The sequence below is a fragment of the Olea europaea genome, chromosome 15, assembly GCF_002742605.1.
Source record: "Olea europaea var. sylvestris chromosome 15, O_europaea_v1, whole genome shotgun sequence".
In the NCBI taxonomy this organism is placed as follows: domain Eukaryota; kingdom Viridiplantae; phylum Streptophyta; class Magnoliopsida; order Lamiales; family Oleaceae; genus Olea; species Olea europaea.
This window is the reverse complement of record NC_036251.1, coordinates 17,723,037-17,744,768: the sequence shown is the minus strand read 5'-3', so window position 1 is coordinate 17,744,768 and position 21,732 is coordinate 17,723,037. Positions and strand designations below refer to the sequence as shown.

Below are 21,732 nucleotides of genomic sequence, written 5' to 3'. Positions count from 1 at the left end.
ACGAGGTCTTTGCATGAACATACCGATCGAAAAAGGCATTCATACTCTCACTGTGCTGAGTTGTTGACAATTCTGCCCAAAATGTGGTCTTAAAATAGCAAGGAACCCAACGACTTCTATTATCGAACCATCCCGATAACCAATCACTATTATGCAAGTAATATGTGTTGATCATTTTTCTCCAACCCACTTTAAATTCTTCGACAAATTGGGAATCATATACTAATCTATGTATGATCGAAAAAATCGAAACCTTATCAACATAGTATCCAAATTTTTCTGGCAATTTCTTCAAAATATGCCATAAACACCATCTATATTTCGTATTCGGGAAAAACAATCTCAATTGCATTTTGTATAGCTTTATCTTGATCAGTGATGATTCCATAGGGAGCTTTTCCATACATACACTAAAGCCACGTTCAAAATAGCCACACAAAAGAATTTGTGTCCTCACTGGACAACAAACCCAACCAAGTAAAGTAGATTGTCTATGATGATTAACGCCAACAATAGGGACAAAAGACATATCGTACTTATTAGTTAAGTAAGTGGTGTCAAATGTGACAACATCGCCAAACTCCTTGTATGCTTGCCGACACCTATTACTTGCCCAAAATATATTCCTCAATCGAGACTCATCGTCTAAATCTATGTTGAAGTAGAATCCTGAGCACTGGGCTTGCAACCTGGAAAAGTAGGATTGTATTGTTGCGGCATCTGCTTCCCCAAGTCTTTATCTTCTGACTTGCTCAACAAAATTTCGACAGTCCTTTTCCATGCAAATAAGGTTTTCATATCCCCCTACTTCAACAACTATGAAGTGGTGGCTTTTGTGCAATGAAATTCTCGCCAAATCATTTACTTCAAGCTTTCATTTCACTTGTGAACTTATCTCCCAATTGCAGTGATACAACCTCGATTTCGAAGGATTATTTTACGATTGAGGTCAAGATGGACTTTGTTAATTTTTCAGATCCCATAAATATCTGAACATGCAGTGATTCTGGCTTTATTTATCTGAATAGTTGGTTGGGGCTTCAAAGAACCACTTGTATTAGTGGTTCTTCGACCTTCACGATTACATGTAAGGGTGGCATATTTCATTTTTCCGTCGTCTCATTTTTTTGAATTCCTTCTCCCAACTAGGAACCCAACATAATATGCATATCTTTTATAGAAGTCCCACAATTCTTTCTCATTATTGAACGTCATACCCACCTAGGACACTATCAGACCATCTTCTCCTAATGTTTGATCTTCCACTGATATTACATTGTCCGCAACATTCTCGTCAACATCTCTCTCCGCCAAAAATTCATCATGGGTGTCTTCCATATTTTCTTCTACTATAACACATTGAGCAATAACATTCAGCAGAACACTTTTTCAATCAGGAGTGTTACAACATTCAAAGAAAAAAAAATAGAAGTGTGTGTTAATCAGGAGCACTACATGACCGCCAAAATAGAACATGGTCAAAATGAGGAGCAAAAGCCACATCATTTATTAACAATTGAAAATTACCCATTCAGAAATATGTTTTGGTCCACTTTACAGATAGGAATCAGTAAGCAGAAAGTAAAAAACCTCTCTACTGCTAAGGTTAACCTTCTATGTAGACAACTTCAGTAAACAAAGGTAGGCATCCTAATCCCACACCATAGTTGACGTGTTATTCGTAACCTTTGCAGAACAAGAAAGCAAGGGTACCTAACAAAATCTAAAAGGTGTGACAAAATGGACCCTTTTGGATATCTCCTAAAAACTCTGAAAGGCTTCCCCCTAGCATCTCATGTATGACCTATAAGCACTGAAATCTTACTCGGCAGCGACTTCACAAACAAGTTCAACTTAATGCAGACTCAACTTGATTACAGTCTTCTTTGGAGAGCAGCTAATGCGCCAAGGAAATATCAACTTCTTATTTATGGTATAAATAACAAGAGGCATTAAGTGGACAATGAAACAATAAAAACATAATGACAACTACTTGAATTGGCTCCTCTGGGTTTTTCGGTATAGGAGAAATGTAGATTTTGCTATTGCCGGAGTTGGGCATCACCATCTTCATAGTCGAGGAGTGAGGGCTTCGATTTCACCTTCACCAGATTTCGGGATTTTGTCTTCCGTGGAGCTTAATTTCATGAGTAGCACTAGGCGGGGAAAAATAAAACTTTGGTGGGACTTCTCTGGCTTCTTCACGTGATGAGCTTTTCCTTTATGTTTCAATTCGGTCATTCATTTGAAAGTCAAAGAACTCTGCTCTAGGTTGTGGTGGTCACGTGAGATGCACATTTTTCCTAAAATTCAAATTCCTGGAAGATCTTCTGTCAAGCCATTATGTACAAGAGGCGAACTTCTTATCACTCAACTTGGCCATGAAGAATAATTCATATTATAATACCTAAACAAAAAATAAAAATGTTAGAACTCCTGGGATTAAATCCTGAGTTACCTAGGCCCTTGGATCTGAATTTCATCGCCCTGGAACTGGAGCCAAACCCGAGATTTAATCCCGGGCTCTGTAGCAGCTCTGAACAAAAAATTGTATGTCTGTGCATAATTATTTCGCCTATATGAGCACGTGTCAACATGTAATGCCATGTGTGCTCCTGTCTTCCACGGAAAAATCGTAGTCGTCCATTTGATCTCAATCGACACAATTTCATAAATACCAACTTTCCAAGGACAATCGTATCCCAGTATTTTGCAAACTTATGCTCACTTAACCACCGTTTAACCCATCCTTTAACTATAGTAGACACCTCAATACGACGCCGTATAACTACAATACCACCTATCTCTATTTAACATTTGGCCCCAAAAAAAAATTTTTTTTTTGCCAAATTACATACCGTGAGGGAGAGGAGAAATTTTAGTGAGAGAAACTTCTGACAAATTCGGGGATGCATCGGCCGTAGATCGGTCTGTCTCTCTCTCAAATTTATCCCACCAAAATTCTAGCTTTTCTCATCCACAATTTTCGGTTTTTCATTTTGCCAAAGATATATATATATATATATATATATATATATGTTATGTGTAGAAAATGTGTAACTCATATATTTGTGGGGCATGAGGAGGTAGTGAATACCGATCCAGATTGTGGGTTTGAACTCTTATCGACAACTTGATTTTTTCAAGGGTTTTGATTTTTCGGGAATTCAAGTGTTGCTGAATTTTGAGGTGGGTGTTTTTTTGGGATTTTTTGGAGGTTGAGTTTCTTGCATGCAGTCCGGGGCTAGGGGGCAGCAAGGAGGTGGGAGAGGAGGGCATGGGCCGAAGATGGTGGCATCTGCTTCTGCTTCGCCGTCCTCTTCCTCATCAGCTGTGTCGGCTCCGTACCTAGCATTTGATCAGCAGCAGCAGCAACAACAGCAAAGACAGGTTAGGTTTGATATGAATTAGTATGTGCACGCACTTCACGTTTTTTCCTTGATCTACAGAAATTTTAATTTTCATGAAATTAGCTAATTAGCAAATGTATTTGAAGGAAAATTGATATTTATTTTATTATTTGCAAATTGCCTTTAAAATTATATATGTTTCATCTTAGTTTCCGGAGTTGAAAAAACACAATCTCCCTTTTAAAAAGTAGAATGTGTTTTAGTCAATTGGGCTGGCTCTGAGCTTTATTAATTGATTATGTTAGGAATTTGGACTTAATTAGGTTTTTACTTGAGTTTGCTTCGAGTTGTGTTGTCTATTACTTATACCTATCTGTGAAAATTAAGCCTTTAAGATAGTTTACTTTTTCCTTTGAAAACTGGGAACATTGAGAAGTGTAGTTTTAACTGGAGCTAATACTAGGTATGCACGAATTGATCTATGACAAAATAGCATTGAATATGCAACTATATCCCAAGATTTCGTGTTTTCATGTATGGGGCTTATCATTTCTTTTTTATGCGATGCATGCATCGACTTCTGAGCATTGGCAGTCGTTGAGTGATGTGACATTTCTGTTAATGTCAGCAAGCGTGCATTCAAGTAAGATTCAGTTATTTTAGGAGTTAAAGATTGTTGATAGCTCTGGAATATTATATCCGAACTGTTATTACCTAGGGAAAGGTGAAAAGCACTCGGTCATTTGTCAAACTGTCCATCCACAACCTGTCCTCATACATCATTATTGTGTACCTGTTGGTCGGGGCATTTGATTGGAGCTGATTGCTTTATCATTGTATGTACAAGCTTGTGGGTACAAAGTGCTACGTCAAGTCTGTGTGTCATACGTGTTGATCTTCAAAATCGATTGTGCTGAAGGATATAATATTGGAATATGGAGAGCTATTCAGTATCTTAGAACCTTCTCATGGATAATTCCTTCAGCTGTTTTAATTTTAAAGATATTTCAACTTCCTGACAACTATCATTGTCAGACTGTGTGTATTAGATTTACGTGGTTAGCAACATTTTCTTTATCTTGTATGATTTGCAGTTGTGATTGGATGTCCCACACATCATTCTTCCTTCCAAAATGTTGCTTATATGATGTCTTGAAACTTGTCATGTTTGAGAACTCATGATAGGATCCCTGCTGTTGCTGCTGTTACTGGTACAGCTGTTGGATCAGTTGAACAATGTGATGCTAGACATTAGGGGTGATTTGTGTAGTAGTTAGAATCTGGTACGTTGTAATCATGGAAGGATATATATATGCTGTAAACTGTAAACACTTGTTATTGAATATGAATTCCATGGAAAACAAACAGAATGTGAATGAACAAGTCCAAAGAAATTTGAGAGGCCCTGATCTCTCTCCCTAACTTGAACGTGTGAAAATGGGAATGCTTCCTTGTGCCCCCTTGAAGAAAAACTGAATGATTTTATTTTCTGATAATTATACAAAGTCACTAGTTACAATTTATACTATAAAGGAGGCTATAGAAAAGGAAACTTCTAATAAGGAAAAAATCAATTAATATACTATGCAACACTAATCATGGTAAGGAAATAATTTAAATTAATCCAGTCTAATCTTTCCTTCTTCTATGATATGATCCAATTTTTCACACTCCCCGTCAAGTTGGATCATAGATATTGATCATATCCAACTTATATATCAAGTCCTTCAAATTTTGCTGAGGTAGTCCTTTAGTAAAAATATTTGTAGTTTGTTCTTATGTAGGGACATAGGTCATACAAATACTCCCTTTTTCAACCTTTTCTTTTATGAAGTGTCTGTCTACCTCTATATGCTTGGTACGATCATGCTGAACTGAATTGAATGAAATATTAATTGCTGCTTTGTTATCACAATAGATTTTGATGGGCTTTACTCTGACTTGCAATTCCTCTAAAAGTTTTCTTAGCCATAGTCTTTCACATATTCCTTGAGCAATGGCTTTGAACTCTGCTTTGGCACTGCTTTTAGCTACAACATTTTGTTTTTTACTTTTCCATGTTACCAGATTTCCCCACACATAGGTGCAATAATCAGTGGTTGATCTCCTATCTTGAACCTACCCAATCTGCATCTGTGAAGACCTCGACCTCCTTCTGTTCATTCTTCTTGAAAAATAGTCCTCTTCCTGGGGAACCCTTGAGGTATCTTAGTATCTTGTAGACTGCTTCTAGGTGACTTTCTTTTGGTGAGTGCATATGCCGACTTACACGACTCACTGTAAATGCAATACTAGGTCTTGTGTGTGATAAGTTGATTAATTTTCCAACCAGTCTTCGATATCTTCCTATTTCCACTGGATTTCCAACATCTTTAGGTTTTTTCTCAGTTTCCATAGGTATTTCACTTGGTTTGCAACCTAGCATGCCAACTTCGGTTAAGAGGTCGAGAACATATTTCCATTGTGAGATATTGATCTCTTTTCTTGATCTTGCCACTTCCATTCCCAAGAAGTACCGCATTTGTCCCAAATCCTTTACCTCAAATTCAATGGCTAGACGTTTCTTTAGTCTTTCAGTCTCCTTCACATTGTCCCTTGTCAGAGCAATATCATCAACATATACAATTAGAATTGTTTTAATCCCATTATCAAAGTGTTGGTAAAACATGGCATGATTTGATTATCCTTGTTGATATCCTTGACCTTCCAATACTTTTGCAAATCTGCCGAACCATGCTCTTGGTAACTGTTTGAGTCCATATACAGATTTCTTTAGTCTACATACTCAGTTTCCATCATTCACCTTGTTGAACCCAGGTGGCAGTGTCATAAAAACTTCCTCTTCTAATTCTCCATTCAAAAATGCATTTTTAATATCGAGTTGTAGTGACCAATTCAAATTTAGTGCTAAGGACAGAAGTACTTGAATGGTATTGAGTTTTGCTATTGGTACAAATGTCCCTGTGTAGTCAATGTCATAGGTTTGTGTGTATCATTTTGCAACCAGTCGAACTTTGTATCGTTCAATTGTTCCATCGGCTCTATATTTCAAGTTGAAGACCCATTTGTACCCAACTGGTTTTTTTTCCTTTTGGTAGGTCTACTACCTCCCAAGTCTCAGTTTTCTCCAACGCTTTCATTTTTTCCAATACTGCTTCTCTCTATTTAGGACTTTCCAAAGCTTCTTTGATATTTCTCGGGATTTCTGTACTGTCAAGATGAGATGTGAAAGTATGAAATCCTGTAGATAAAGCATTATAAGATACGAATTTTGAAATAGGATGGAGTGTACATGATCAAGGTTGCTTTATGAGGGCAATGGTTAGGTCAGGAATTTCTAAAATTTCATGAGGATCGGACTCTTTTGGTGCCTCGGATGTGCAGATCTCTATGTACTTTGCTTATGGCCTCCGTGAGTAAACTAGTATCTCGTTATCATTTTGTTTTTCCACATCTCCACCTGGATTCAAGTTGTCCTCTGTTTAAGGCATACTGGAGGGTAGGATGGGATTGATGTTCGTAGGTGTAGATGGAGGAGATGTGAGATCGAAGTCTAGAAACCTATCTTCATGTAAGGTCTCCCCCTAAAGATACATTTTTTTGAAGTACGGAGTATCTTCGAAGAAGGTGACATCAAGACTTACAGAGGTTTTTTTTTGTTGAAGGGTCATAGTATTTGTAGCCCTTCTGAGTGGGAGAATATCCAATGAGTACACATTTTACTGCTCGAGGATCAAGTTTTCCTCTGAGATGAGAGGAATATGAACAAAGGTAGTACATCCAATACTCGTATGGATAGATTAGAGTTGAGTCGAGAAGTTGGAAAAAAATCCTCAAGTTTTTAAAAGGGGTGATTGGAAGTTTAGAGTATGATTGGGCATTCTGTTAATTAGGTAGGTGGAAGTTAGGATAGCAACTCCCCAGAACATTTTTGGCATATTAGTATTTGTTATGGAATTATGCATTAGTTTAGGTTTATATTTATACAATACGTGCATATATGGTAGGTGCATAATTTTAGATTATTTCCTTGTATGGAACACTCTCTCTTTGTATATATGTAATACACGTCTATGAATAATAAGTGAAGTAAGTTATTCCCCCAAATTCAACATGGTGTTAGAGCCTGATTCAAGAAATTAGGGTTTGCGATTTTTTTCGTGGGATTGGTCTCGGTGGTGGAAAAGGTTTGGGCTAGTATTTTCCGTGTTAAGATAGAGACTTACCTTGGGTCACTTCTTGGTGGTTGATGACCAGAAGCATGGCGGCAGAAATTGGTTGCACCGAGCGTTTCGCGACGTCGTGTGATTCCGACTTCGTCGACCTCTTTGTGGCGAGTGTTGGGTGTATGAGAATTCGGCTTCTTTTGGCTTCGTTGGCTTCTTCTAGCTTCGTCGACTTCTCTTTTGGTGAGCGTGGATTGTGTCTGTGTGTGGGCTGCAGACAAGTTTTCTTCTGGCTTCGTCGACTTCTCTTTTGGTGAGCGTGGATTGCGTCCGTGTGTGGGCTGCAGACAGGTTTGGGCTATTTGTTTGGGCCGAGGTGGGTCGGTCTCATTTTAATTTGGTTGGCTTGATTTATTTTGTTTCGTTTAGGCTGCATTTTATTGTTGGATTGATATTATTATTTAGTTGGTTTGGAGTTTATTTTGTGTTTCTTTTTGGTTCTCTGATAATTAATGGTAGAAGGTGATAGAAAAATGGTGAATGAAATCACAATAACCCCATATGCAAAAATTACAGAAAGAAAGTTGATGGGAAGTAAAAATTATACTCAATGGAAGAGAATTGTTCGTAGATATGTATCAAGTTTAGATTTGGGTGACCATTTGACTGATGACCCACCTCCACATTCTAATACTAATTCGAGGATTCGAAAAAAATGGTTGATGGAGGATGATAAACTCTTTAATTAAATTCAAAATACCCTTCACCCGATAGTTGATGACGTTATTAATCATTGTGACACTGTGAAAGAACTGTGGGACTATCTAGAGTTTATGTGTGCTAGTAAACATGATGTATCGTATGTTTATGAATTGATGCTGAAGATTTATCGAGCTGAGCAAAAGGGTCGAAATTTCTTTCAATATTATACTGAGGTAAAATAGGCATTTGAAGAAAAGCGAACCATGTTTCCTATTATTAATGATGTGAAAAAGATGCAAGAACAAGAAGAGCAGATTGTGGTCCAGTGTTTTCTCGCAGGATTGGGTCCTAAATATGAGGTGGCTCGTACTTAGTTACTTACCAGTGAGACACTACCTTCGTTGAGTGATATATATGCTTGTCTCCTTCGGGTATGCAAGGATGATGAAAAGGAACAGAGTACAGTACCAAATGAGACGGTAGCTCTAGTTGACACAAATTCAAAATCAAATAACAGTTACAATAAGAAAGGGGAAGGAGGAGTTAGTCGAGATAAAATTTCTAGCGGTGGTTCTCGTGGTTGTTATTATTGTGGAGAGCAGGGGCATGTTAGGAAGAACTGTTGGAAATTGAATAGTAAACCAGCAAGCTACACGAGTCAATCTTCCATGCGAAAGTTTGTAAATGTTGCCACTTAGGATGGTCTTTTATCTATACCTTCTGGTCAGCATCAAATTACAATCCCAGCAGATGAATATGCTCACCTTACACAATTTTTACACAATTTTACACCTCTCAACAGCCTCTTACACATTCCACTTCCACCCCCACATCCACCTCCACTTTAGCCAACACTGGTAATTTTATAGCGTGTCTTTCTACCTCATCCCGTAATTGGGTCATTGATTCCGATGCCACAGATCACATGATTGGGAATACAGGTATATTATCATCACTTCAATACTCTTCCAATTTACCATGTGTTACTTTAGCTAATGGCTCTACAAACGTCTGTTGTTGGATGTGGGACTGCACATCCAACAAACTCACTACCATTGTCATCTGTTTTATGTTTACATCAGTTTCCTTTCAAACTTTTATATGTGAGTCAAATTACTAAATCTCTTAATTGTAGTGTTCTTTTTTTCCTGATCATTGCTTTTTCCAAGATCTTGGGACGAAGCAGATTATTGGTAGAGGGCGTGAGCTCAATGGCTTATATGTGCTAGATTCTTCTCCCACACAGGTGCTAGGGTCGATTGCATGCACGAGTACTTTTTTTCTTCTACAACTCTATTGTCGCTTCGGTCATCCTTCTCTCCCTGTTCTGAAGCAGTTATGTTCTAGTCTTAGTTAAGAGTCTCAATTAAATTGTGAGTCGTGTCAATTAGCAAAACATCATAGAGTGTCATACTCTCCTAGAATGAATAAACAGGCTGCGCCCCTTTTGATCTAATACATTCAAATATTTAGGGTCCTTGTCCTATTTTATCTAAGTCTGGTTTTTGCTATTTTGTTACTTTCGTGGATGATCATTCTCGTGTTACTTGGTTATATCTTATGAAAAATCGTTCTAAACTATTTTCAATTTTTTGTACATTTTATGCTGAAATCAAAACTCAATTTAACAAATCTATACGTATCTTAAGGAGTGATAATGCCAAGGAATATTTCTCATCTGCCTTTACTTCATTTCTTTCACAAAATGGTGTTTTTCATCAATCTTCTTGTGTTGTTACTCCACAGCAAAATGGAATGGCAGAAAGAAAAAATCGTCATTTATTGGAAGTTGCACGAGCTCTCTTTTTTCACATGAAAGTTTATCAACCGTATGCCCTCCTCTGTTTTAGAGAACAAGATCCCTTATTCCATTCTATTTTCCTCCAAGACTCTATTTTCTCTTGCTCCTAGAATATTTGGGTGTGCTTGCTTTATTCAAGATATGAGACCTCAAATTTTCAAACTTGACCCTAGATCCCTTTAAGCGTATATTTTTGGGTTACTCTCAACATCAAAAAGGTTATCGATGTTTTTCGCCTTCATTAGGACGATACTTAGTATCTACTGATGTCACATTTTTCGAGTCCACACTATTTTCAAGTAATACCGTGTCCTCTAATCCATCTTCTGTTGAGTCTGATGACAATTTCCTTATTTACACCGTGACTACTCCCGTGTCACCAGTATCTTCTCGCCCTCCTATTCGAAGTGTTTATACTCGTCATGTGCAGCAATCCCCGGTGGCATCCATTACTGACCATGACTTGCCACCTCTACCTGTTACTTCGCCTCAGGATTTGTCGCCTTCTCATGATCCTACTCGTGATCTTTCTATTGCCATTCAAAAGGGTAAACGGTCATGTACTTATCCTGTCTCTTCTTTTGTTTCTTACCATGCATTGTCCCCATCTTCTAGGTCCTTCATTGCTTCTTTAGATCATGTGTCTGTACCAAATCTATCTCTGAGGCTTTGTCCCATAGTGGTTGGCGAGCGGCCATGCAAGAAGAAATGCTGGCATTGGAACACAATCACACATGGGAATTGGTTCCTTTACCCCTCATAAATAGACAATCGGGTGTAAATGGGTGTTTACAGTCAAGATGAATCCCGATGAATCCGTTGCTCAATTGAAGGCTCGTTTGGTTGCTAAGGGATATGCTCAAACTTATGGTGTGGATTACTCCGAGACTTTCTCTCCTATTCCTAAACTCGCTTATGTTCGGTTGTTCATTTCTCTTGCGTCTACCTATCATTGGTCGCTTCATCAATTGGATGTCAAAAATGCTTTTCTCCATGGTGATTTGCACGAGAAAGTTTACATGGAGCAACCACCAGGGTTTGTTGCTCAGGGGGAGTTAGGGAAGGTATGTAAACTACAAAAGTCATTATAGTACCTGGTTTAGGAGATTTAGTGAGGTTGTGACTGAATTTGGCTTGAAAAGAAGTGCATATGATCACGCAGTATTCATTAAACAGTCTACAGTTGGATGTATCTTGTTAGTGGTATATGTTGATGATATTGTGATTACTGGTAGTGATAGCAGTAGCATAAGTACGTTGAAGGCTTTTCTAGGCACAAGGTTTCAGACAAAGGAACTAGAGATGGGCGCATGTCGGTTCGATTCGGTTCTAAAGAGAACCGAATCGAACCAAAACTTTGGGGTATTTAGTAAATGGAACCATCAGGTCCAAATATAATTATGGAACCATTCGGGTTCAGTTTCGTTCAATTCGGTTCTGTACTATAATTAAATTTTTTAACAATTATAACAACATTATATAAATACAACTAATGACATATTCAATGGTTTTGGAATGTCAGAGACTAGTAGACTACCTTTTTCAAATGATCACTACGGTCAAAGTTTCGGTTGACGGAGGACACAGCTTCGATCGAAGGTTACGGTGTCGACCGATGATTGTATAGGTTTTGGAATGTCAACGAGACTGCGAGAGTGAGTGTAAGAATTTAGATAGCGTTATGCACTTTAGTGTAGGTGTTTAGTGTTATTTAGTGGATTGGATCTTGTTGGTCTAAGAAATGAAACAATAAAGTGGGTAATTGGGCCAAAAATTTGGATTTAGAAATTGTTAATTTGTTAATTTGTTTAGAAAAATTAAAATTAAAATAATTTGATTCATTCAATATAAAAAAATTAGAAAGATTCGATTTTTATTCGATTTTTCGATTCTTGGTCTAGAATCGGGAACCGAACCATACCGTGCTTGTCGATTCTCAATTTAGATACCCGTTCGGGTATTAAATTTGACAAGAACCATTAGGTTCGGTTCGCTTCGGTTCGAGAGATTTGCCCAGCCCTAAAAGGACAAAATCCTTTGAAATATTTCTTAGGGATAGAGATCTCTCGAAGTGGTAAAGAAATCTTTCTATCTCAAAGGAAATATGTTCTAGACTTGCTGGATGAGACAGGTTTAATTGAAGCAAAACCTGGTGATGCCCCTATGATACCAAATGTAAAACTTGGAACAGAAGATGGAGATGTGTTTGTTGATGCAGACAAGTATAGGAGGGTAGTGGGAAAGTTGAACTGTCTCACAATTACTCGGCCAGATATTGCATTTCCTATAAGTGTTGTTAGTCAATTTATGTCATCACCTAGAACTTCACATTGGGATGCTGTAACTCATATGCTTCGTTTGCCACAATTTTGATTTGATTTCAAAAATTTTGGAGGTGTTTTCTACATCTGAATACGTTTCTTTCACTGCCTCCCAGACATCTTTGTTGTTGGAAGGAAAAGATAAGTTCTTCCGATCGAGGGCTTCATGGAATTGACAAGCCAAGCAGTCACCATCGAGTTCTCCGACTTCCATTTTTGATGAAGAGCAGCGTTGGTTGAGGCCGGCATCTTGGTCTCTCTGGTTAGGTAACCGAGTTTTCCTTTTCCATTGACTATTAATTTTATTGATTGTGCCCATTCTTGGTAGTTCTTCCCATTCAATTTTTCTATCGTTAGTTGGAAGGATGAATTCTCAATAACTCTGGTACTCATGACAGACGTGACCTCTGATTCTGATTCTGAGGTCATGGACCCTCCATTGTTTGTGGCTGTCTCAGTCATAGCTTGGTTAGGTTTTCTAACCTAGCTCTGATATCATGAAGAAAAACTGAATGTTTTTATTTTCTGATAATTATAGAGTCACTAGTTACAATTTATACTATAAAGGTGGCTATGGAAAAGGAAACTTCTAATAAGGAAAAAATCAACTAATATACTATACAACACTAATCATGGTAAGGAAATAATTTAAATTAATCCAGTCTAATCTTTCCTTCTTCTATGATATGATCCGGTTTTCCACACCCCTTTCTCACATTTTATTGTAATATCACCTCTCACTCTATTCTTTAATATACCCCTGCAACGCCCCCAGGGCATATCTCCCAGTGGCAAAGGGGAGGGCGGATAGGGCTCAGCGCGGCAGTGTGCAGAGTTCGATTCCCCGCAAGGTGGAATTGACTTTGTTGCAAGCGGGAGTTACCATATGGGTTAACAGCCTTGGCATATCCATGTGCTCTCCACCCTGGCTCCTGGGAGGCACATCCTGCGATTTACCTCCTCCACGATGACCCAGGGCAGGGTCGGTGGGGGCCCCTAAGGTTGGGGTTCAACCTTTTTTTTTTTTTTTTTTTAATATACCCCTGCAAACTAAAATTGTACTTAATCTCCAGCTATGCTGCCGTACTGTTGGTTGTCTCTTTCCCTTTCTTTTTCCTTGCATAAGTGAATCTAATTGGAGGTCTATCAACTCATTTGATAAGTTATTAAAGTTAAACACCTAGGAAATAAGGCGTCAAGGACAAATTACTTATGAAATAATGTAAAGTAGATGAAGCTTTAATAATGAATTATGAGAATCTGGACGTGTGTTAATTGTCCCTGAAATGCGAAAGGAGATAAGCAATTGCGCGACATGCCAATGCCCTCCTAATGATGTCTTTCATGTGCTCTCTGTTTGTGATTGTATTTTCAAACATTCTCACAAAAGTAGTGTTTGTATTTCACTGAAGTTTTTTCCTTCTGCTTTTAACTGCTATGATACTTTAATTTCTAGCTATGACCATGGTTGGTTTAAGCCCTTATCTCCTTAACCTTGTGCAGCTGTTGCAGGTAATGGGAAGATTAATACTATGTGCTAGTTAGATACCAATTATGTCTAAATTCTTTCAGCAAAACTAATTTTCTTCCACCAAGTCATTTTCATGAATGTCAAGCCACATAGTGTTTGCTGTTTCTATATCTTCTCCAACACTTATGTGTCAATGGGGTTTTAAACCTTTTAATTTAGAAGGTAGCTTTATCTGAATTCCTAATTTTTGTTTTTCTTATAATTGTAAATTATTGTATTTAATTGGTATAATTTTCTACGTAAAAAATGTTGAAATAAGTATTTTTTGGTGTTCGTTTGGCTTTGTGTTATATGAAAATTGTCTATTAAAGGGATAGAATTTACTGGAATTGGGGATGAAATTTGTTTTCATTGTCAACCAAAAAAAAATTTTTAAAAAATCATCTATCTTTTGATATTTGTTTGGCTTTGTTTAACATGAAAATTGTCAGTTAAAGGGAAATATTTTTTTACAATAATTCTTAAAATTTGTTTCCATCGCAAAAAAAAATGAAAAGAAAAGGAAAAAAAATTCGGGGGGAAAAAAAAGGAGTGTTACAGTGACTGTTGAAAAGCAAGAAAAATCATAGGTGGTATGAAAAGCTAAAAAATGAATTCCATGGAAAAATAGAGCCATCAAACAAGCAAAAACATGGAATTGGAATTGGTTTTCCATTTTCCATGGAAAATTTGGGTATATCAGACACACCTTTACTGTTAATAGTATCAACTGAATATTTCATACTGTTATAATTCAAGTCTAACTTACATCCTGTGTTATCTCTTTTAATTAATAAAATTATGATTACCTATCAAAGAAAAATAATTCAAGCCTAACTGATCAAATGTTCTCACTGCTGCAGTTTACTTATACTTGTGTTCATGTTTTGATAAAAAAACAAATCATTAAACAGGTAATAGTGTACTACAAGGATCAATAGTGGCTGCTGAGAATTCATGCAAATAAAGGCGTAGAATTTGGGTTCTGTTTGTTGTTCAAGCTGTATTTGGCCATAATAATGTGTCTTCATATTCCAGCATTACTTGTTTATGACTTGATCACTTTATGTGCTCTAGGAACAAATTGGCTATATCTAACTTTAGATACATAGCTTATAAGATATTATGCCACCTGTAGGTGATTGTGTGATTTCAATATGCTTTCTGTCTGTACTTTTTTTCATTTTGAATTACAAGTCCATGTGGAATTGCTATATTTGCTAAATCCACACTGGAATTTATTTCCTCCTGTGTCGATACTATTTTCTCTTTCACCGGTACAAGTTGGAAACATTACTGAAACTGATTTGCTGAACTCATTTGTATTAGTTCTTTTAAAAACTGATTGGATACTGATAAGTTTCAGCTGAAGTACAAAAGATAATGAATAATATAGTTCTATATTAATTGGATTCTGCAGTACAAAAGGAAATGAATTAACAGGCAGCTTTTCTAGAGGGCTGTATCTCTCCTTAGTCCTACCACACTCAACAGATTTCTTGCCTTTCTCTTCCCCCCGTCCCCCTACTTATATTCTTTTTTAACTGCCTTCTTTTTTTCCTATTCTACCCGTCTAACGGAATTTATTATGGCTCCTTCCCTTCTCTCGATTTCTTGAATCTTCTAGAATAGGTATACTGGATTCGGGGTCTATCAATTACCCCCCCCCCCCCCCCCCCCAAAAAAATTCAGATACCTTGTCGTCAAGGTGAAAGGATGGAAATTGTTGATTAATGAGATGAAATGGTTCCCAAAGTAGCTCCCATAGCAGGTAACCCTTTCCACTTGATCAATACTTTCAAATTTTCTGATATCTCCCGTGTCTCATTCTGGATTCCCAGCACCGCTTCAGGTTCCACTAGAAGCTCCCAATCAGCTCCCAAATTCAGAGGTAACTGTGTGGCTAAATGACGTTGTCCCACTGCTTTTCGCAATTGTGATACATGGAATACTGGAGGGATTTGTGTCCCGGGTGGTAGGTCCAACTGATTAGCAACTTTCCCCACTTTAGCCAACATCTTGAAGGGTCCACAGTATCCCGAGGGGGGCAAGTTTTTCATTGCTACGATGTGCCTAGGGTTTACGACGATAAGGATGCATCTTTAAGTAAATTATGTCCCCTGCATTAAACTCTATTGCCCTTCTATGTTTGTCAGCTGCATTTTTCATCTGTTGTTGAGCTCGATGCAAATGGACCTTGACCTCCTCTAGTACCTTGTCCCTTTCAGCCAGTTGTTGATCCAACGAAGAGACTACCCTAGTTCCCTTTTCGAAACTCATTAGGAGAGGGGGATCACGCCCATATACGATCCGAAAAGGGGTGAACTGAGCAAATACATGGAAGGAAGTTTTGTAAGAGAGTTCAGCCCAATGTAGGTAGCGCACCCATTCCTTTGGTCGTACTGAAGCAAAGCAACGCAGTTAGGTCTCCACTCCTCGATTGAGCACCTCGGTTTATCCATCGGTTTGTGGATGATAGGCTGAACTACACTTTAACTTGGTTCCCTGGAGTCGGAATAGCTCAATCCAAAACTTGCTGAGAAATACTTTATCTCTGTCTGAAGCTATTGACTGGGGAACCCCGTGCAATTGAACTACTTCTCTTACAAAAATGGCTGCAATGGAAGGGGTCGTGAAAGGATACTTGAGACATATAAAATGGGCATACTTAAACAATCAAAGACCACCAAAATCGAATCAAACCCTTTCGACTTCGGCAATCCTTCTATGAAATCCATAGAGATGTCTTCCCATACCCTCTCTAGGATCGGAAGAGGCTGCAGTAACCCTGCAGGTGCAAGAGTGGAATATTTATGCTGCTGATAGGTTGTATAGGCAGCCACATATGAGCGAATATCCTTCTTCATGCCCACTTGTAGAAATCCTGGATCAATTATGGGATTTATTGTATCTTATATTTTTGGTATAATTATCAATTAAGTTAGGAAATATCTTTCTTCCTTAGATAGAATATTATTTTCCTTTTTTACTACCAGGTATTGTGTATATATTTAAGTTGGTTACAAGGAATGGGCTCAATCCATCAAATTGGTAGTCTACAATAAAGGAAAAATAAGTTATCTTATCGGAGACGTGAAACTGCCAACAAATTCGAACCTCTAACAAAAATGGAAACCCGAAAACTCCATGGTGATGGCGTCGCTTGTTAATTCAATGAAGCTGTCAATAGGAAAGATTTTTCTGTTCATGGCCACCACAAAGGACATATAGGACGCCGTTCGTGATATGTATTCTGATGCAGAAGACTCGTCACAGATTTTTGAAATTAAAACAAAATTGTGGCAAGCATAGCAAGGAGAAAGAAATGTCACTAAATATTACCTAGAAGTGACCACTCTCCGGCAGGAATTGGATCTTAGCACCGACGAATAGTGGGATTGCCCCGAAGATCGTGTTCGATACAAAAAAAGGATAGAGAATGAACGGTTATACGAGTTCTTGGCTGGATTGAATTGGGAGTTGAAGGACGTGAGAGGACAAATACTTAGCTGCCGACCACTGCCCTCCACACGAGATGTCTTAGCCGAAGTCAAGCGCGGGGAAAGCTGTCGGAAGATCATGTTGAAGAATGGGTTGGCTGGGACAGTAGAAGGGTCGGCCCTTGTTTTGGATTCTATTAGGCCGTCTGTGCCTAAATCGAGTGGATCTAATGGGTTAGGTGGATATGGACCAAATTGGAGCATTGCTAGATCTAAAAGATACTCCTATGATAGGTCGAAATCTATTGGGCCTGATTTGGGAATTCAAGTGCCTAGAGGGACATAAAAAATTGGACCGGGCCAAAAACAACTAAAGGGTCGTCTGTGGTACGACCACTGTCGGAAACCTGGACATAAAGAAGACACGTGCTGGGATTTGTGCGGAAAACCATCTGTTTGGAAACCGAGACAATGCTAGAAATCACGGCTATCAAGCAACTATTGACCCCACTGAAACACAGAATTCCACTCCAAATGGTGCATTCAGCCCTGAGCAACTAAAACAGCTCTACAAAATGTTTTCCAGTTTTCAATCACCTAATTCGTCAAGTTCCTTAGCCCACAGAGGTAATTTCTTAAGAGCCCTAAACACCACCTCTCTCTCAAAAGTACCGTAGATTATTGACTCTGGTTCGTCCGATCACATGACGGACTCCCACCATCTCTTTTCCTCTTACTTACCTTGTGGGAGTAATCTTAAAGTTAAAATTGTAGATTGCTCCCTATCTTCAGTAGCCGGAAAAGGGAGTATTCGAATCTCTAACTTAATTACCCTCAAACACATCTTACATGTTCTGAATCTTTCATGCAATCTATTATCCATTAGCCAATTAACAAAAAATTCAAACTGTTCAACTAACTTTTTTTCTTACCACTGTGTTTTTCAGGACCTATCATCGGGGAAGACGATTGGCAGTGCTAAGGAGTGTGAGGGATTCTACTACTTTGACGAGGCTAAAGTGAGTAAACGACGTCAATTTGCTAGTTGTGATTCTGCTTTTATTCCCAAGGATAGTGAACTACTTTTATGGCATTATAGAATAGGGCATCCCAGTTTTCAATATTTAAGACATGTATTTCCTTCACCGTTCTCAAATAAAATATCTTCTGATCTTTTTTTGCGAAAGTTGTGAACTCAAAAAACATCATCGTTCTTCATTTCCAAAATCTGTGTACAAACCATCTCGACCATTTAGTATGATTCAAAGTGACTTATGGGGACCCTCATGAACCCCCAACCGCGCTCACACAAAATGGTTTGTCACATTTATCGATGAACATACTCGAATCTGTTGGGTCTATATGTTAAAAGAAAAAATCGAGGTCCGTTCAGTGTTCATAAATTTTCATGCAATGATTCAAAATCAACTGCAGACAAAAATTCAGATTCTGCTGATAGATAACGACACAAAAATTTCAATAATACCCTAAAATCCTATTTCCAAGAAAATGGAATAGTCCACCAAAGTTCTTGTGTCAACACCCCACAACAAAATGGAGTCGTTAAATGAAAAAATAGACACCTACTCGAAGTAGCTCGGGCACTGACGTTCACCACAAATGTGAACAATACTTTGTAGGGTGATGCAATTCTAACATCAGCATACCTCATAAACAGAATGCTTAGCCTCACCCTCAACTTTGAAACTCCTCTCCAAAAGCTCCAAACATTCTTCCCTAACTCTCGCATGAGCTCCAACTTACCCTTAAAAGTGTTAGGATGTACAACCTTTGTACATATACATCCTCATCATCGAAATAAACTCGAACCTCGTGCAGTTAAGTGTGTTTTTATTGGGTACTCACCTACACAAAAGGGGTATAAGTGCTATGATCCTATCACCAAAAAAGTATTCGTGAGTCTTGATGTCACTTTCTTTGAAACTCTTTCATATTTTCCAAAAACCTCTCTTCAAGGAGAGAACATAGGTAAAGATCGGTTCTTGAAAATCTCTGTTAATTCCTCTGAATCCATCACTGAACATACAACACCACTTTGCCTCGACATGTCATTGACAGAAGGAGACTTAAACTCAGGGGGAGAGCAGAAAGAACAGCATGGCAAAGAGACAATAGTTTACTCAAGAAGGCCAAAATTAAAGAATGACCTCACACTCGAAGCACTAAAAGAGTCGGAACCAGTGATAGCTGTAATGACCCAAATTTTTATTTTATTTTATTTTATTATTATTATTATTATTTTTAGTCGCTACCAACTTTATTATAAAAGGATCAAATTATTGGAAACCACATGATTAATAAATTTTAAATTATCATCTTAAAATGAAATGACATTTGACCGTATTTAACATCTTTTATACTAGCATGATTAGTGAATATGGGTTATGAATATTTTTATCATAAAATCCAATTCAAAGTACAAATGAATAATACAACTCCACTGCATAAAGTTAACTGTGGTAGGCAGACAATTGAAAATTTGGTGTGAAGTACAGAATCATTGTTTTGACCATGCATATTATAAATCTTGAAAAGGCTGTAGATGCCTTAGAAAAATGCAAAAGTCTTTGATGTGAACTTGACAATTAATCAATTTTCTTTTAACCATTAAAGTCGATAAAAACAGTAAAATATAGTTCGAGCTCTATTTAAAATGAATTAAACAAAAAAAAAACATCCATGTAGCAAATAAACATAATTGATAACTTAATCTTTAAAATAGGATGTCTATGGCAATGAACTAAAATTACTTGTTAAAATTATAAATTCTCGTCCAGCAAATGAGGCACAACCACGCATCGAACCACCACGCTCCAACAGGACCCGATCTAACCTGTGAGGTGTAGGAAAAGGGTGAGTACATGGGAATACTCAGTAGGATATTACATTAATGGTGCGATCCCGAAAAATAATTTTAACACAAGTGTCAGAATACCATACCGTCGCATAACTTTAAATTCGGTAAGAACTCACATCATATCATATCATTTCATTTCATTGTACCGGAATGGCCATATCATTCATATCATAGCATTAATATCATAACTTTCATAAATATGAAATTCGTCCACATGTAGCCAAAATAATTAAACGGAAAATTAAAAAAAAAATACTGCACCTCATATCCTACCTTGTTAAACTGCTTAAATTTTGGAAGTCAAAACAAGGTTCACGCTCCAACAATTTCTTGGAATAAGAAAACCCAAAATCACGTTGCAACTATCTTTTCTTTTCTTTCTGCCTTATCGTGCAATAATATTACAGTGAAGTGAATGAAAGCTATTGTTTTTATATGATATAATAAAAATATCTATATAAAAAAAATGAGGAAACGTGTGGGAGTGGGGAAAGAGATATGGATCAAAATAGTTGAAACAGAATCTTGACCCAAATCTTGCCAAATGCCCACAATTTAAAAAAATAATTTATATCTTACACGTGGCAGTGCACCATATATATACAAGGGAATTTGTTTTAACCATTAGGAACGTGGATTCCCATAATTATCTCTCTCTCTCTCTCTCTCTCTCTCTCTCTCTCTCTACTTTATTTCATTTAATAAGCAAATCAATTATCACTTACCTACCACCTACTTAGAATCCTAGTACTTCACGTGAGACCTCCCAATGCAAAACACACTTAATAAAATATTATTATTAATAATAAAACAATAAAATATCTCAACAACTTTCATCTCTCTCTCCACATAAATTCTTCCAAACAAAAGTAATAAAAATAATATTTTAATGTTATATCTTCCGGCTTCGATAACTTGGGCTCGACTAACCCAAATTAATTTTTTATTGAGTCTAAAATGCGTCTTTAATTATTATCTCTCCAACGAGCCCAATACCCGTATACTTATCATCGTCCCGTCAATATTTATATTTTAATCTAAATATTATTAAAGTTTACTTTATATACACTTTAGTCCCTAAACTTTCAAAACATTAAAAATATAGCATAAATAAAATTAAATTATATTCTATAAAATTTCGGGATATTATAATAGCTGCAGATCTTCATGAGCTTCCTAAATCACCCGACACTGACCTATCTATTGCTCTCAGGAAACGAACACGGTCATGTACCCTCCATACTATTTCAAAATTTGTTGCTTACAAAGCCCTGTCTCCAGCTTTTCGATCTTTTGTCGCTAACCTTGATAATACAAAAATTCCAAGACGTATTCAAAAAGTTTTGGAAACTCCTAGGTGGAAGAAGGCAGTAATAGAAGAAATGAAAGCCTTGAAAACGAATGAAACTTAGGACGTGATGGAACTATCGAAGGGAAAGAGACCTGTTGGGTACAAATGGGTATTCAATGTAAAATATAAAGTGGACAGGACAATAGAAAGGTACAAAGCTCATTTGGTCGCAAAGGAATACACTCAAACTTATGGTATAGATTACACAGAAAC

The 21,732-nt window shown here is 37.4% G+C and overlaps 1 protein-coding gene across 3 annotated transcripts; it reads left to right on the top strand.

Moving 5' to 3' along the window:
- Positions 1 to 2,922: 2,922 nt before the first annotated feature.
- LOC111410334 lies at positions 2,923 to 19,494 on the top strand. Of its 3 annotated transcripts, none has more exons than XR_002705657.1 (3): positions 2,923 to 3,390; positions 12,457 to 12,607; positions 18,238 to 19,494. XR_002705657.1 is itself a non-coding variant. In XM_023040605.1 (3 exons), exons 1-3 carry the CDS (start codon positions 3,232 to 3,234, stop codon positions 4,161 to 4,163), a joined length of 303 nt encoding a protein of 100 aa, XP_022896373.1. In that variant the 5' UTR covers positions 2,923 to 3,231; the 3' UTR covers positions 4,164 to 4,555. The 3 variants fall into 3 exon arrangements, 2 of the variants coding, with proteins under 2 accessions (XP_022896373.1, XP_022896372.1); XM_023040605.1 differs by lacking the exons at positions 12,457 to 12,607; positions 18,238 to 19,494 and adding exons at positions 3,945 to 3,993; positions 4,069 to 4,555; XM_023040604.1 differs by lacking the exon at positions 12,457 to 12,607.
- The last annotated feature ends 2,238 nt before the right edge of the window (positions 19,495 to 21,732 follow it).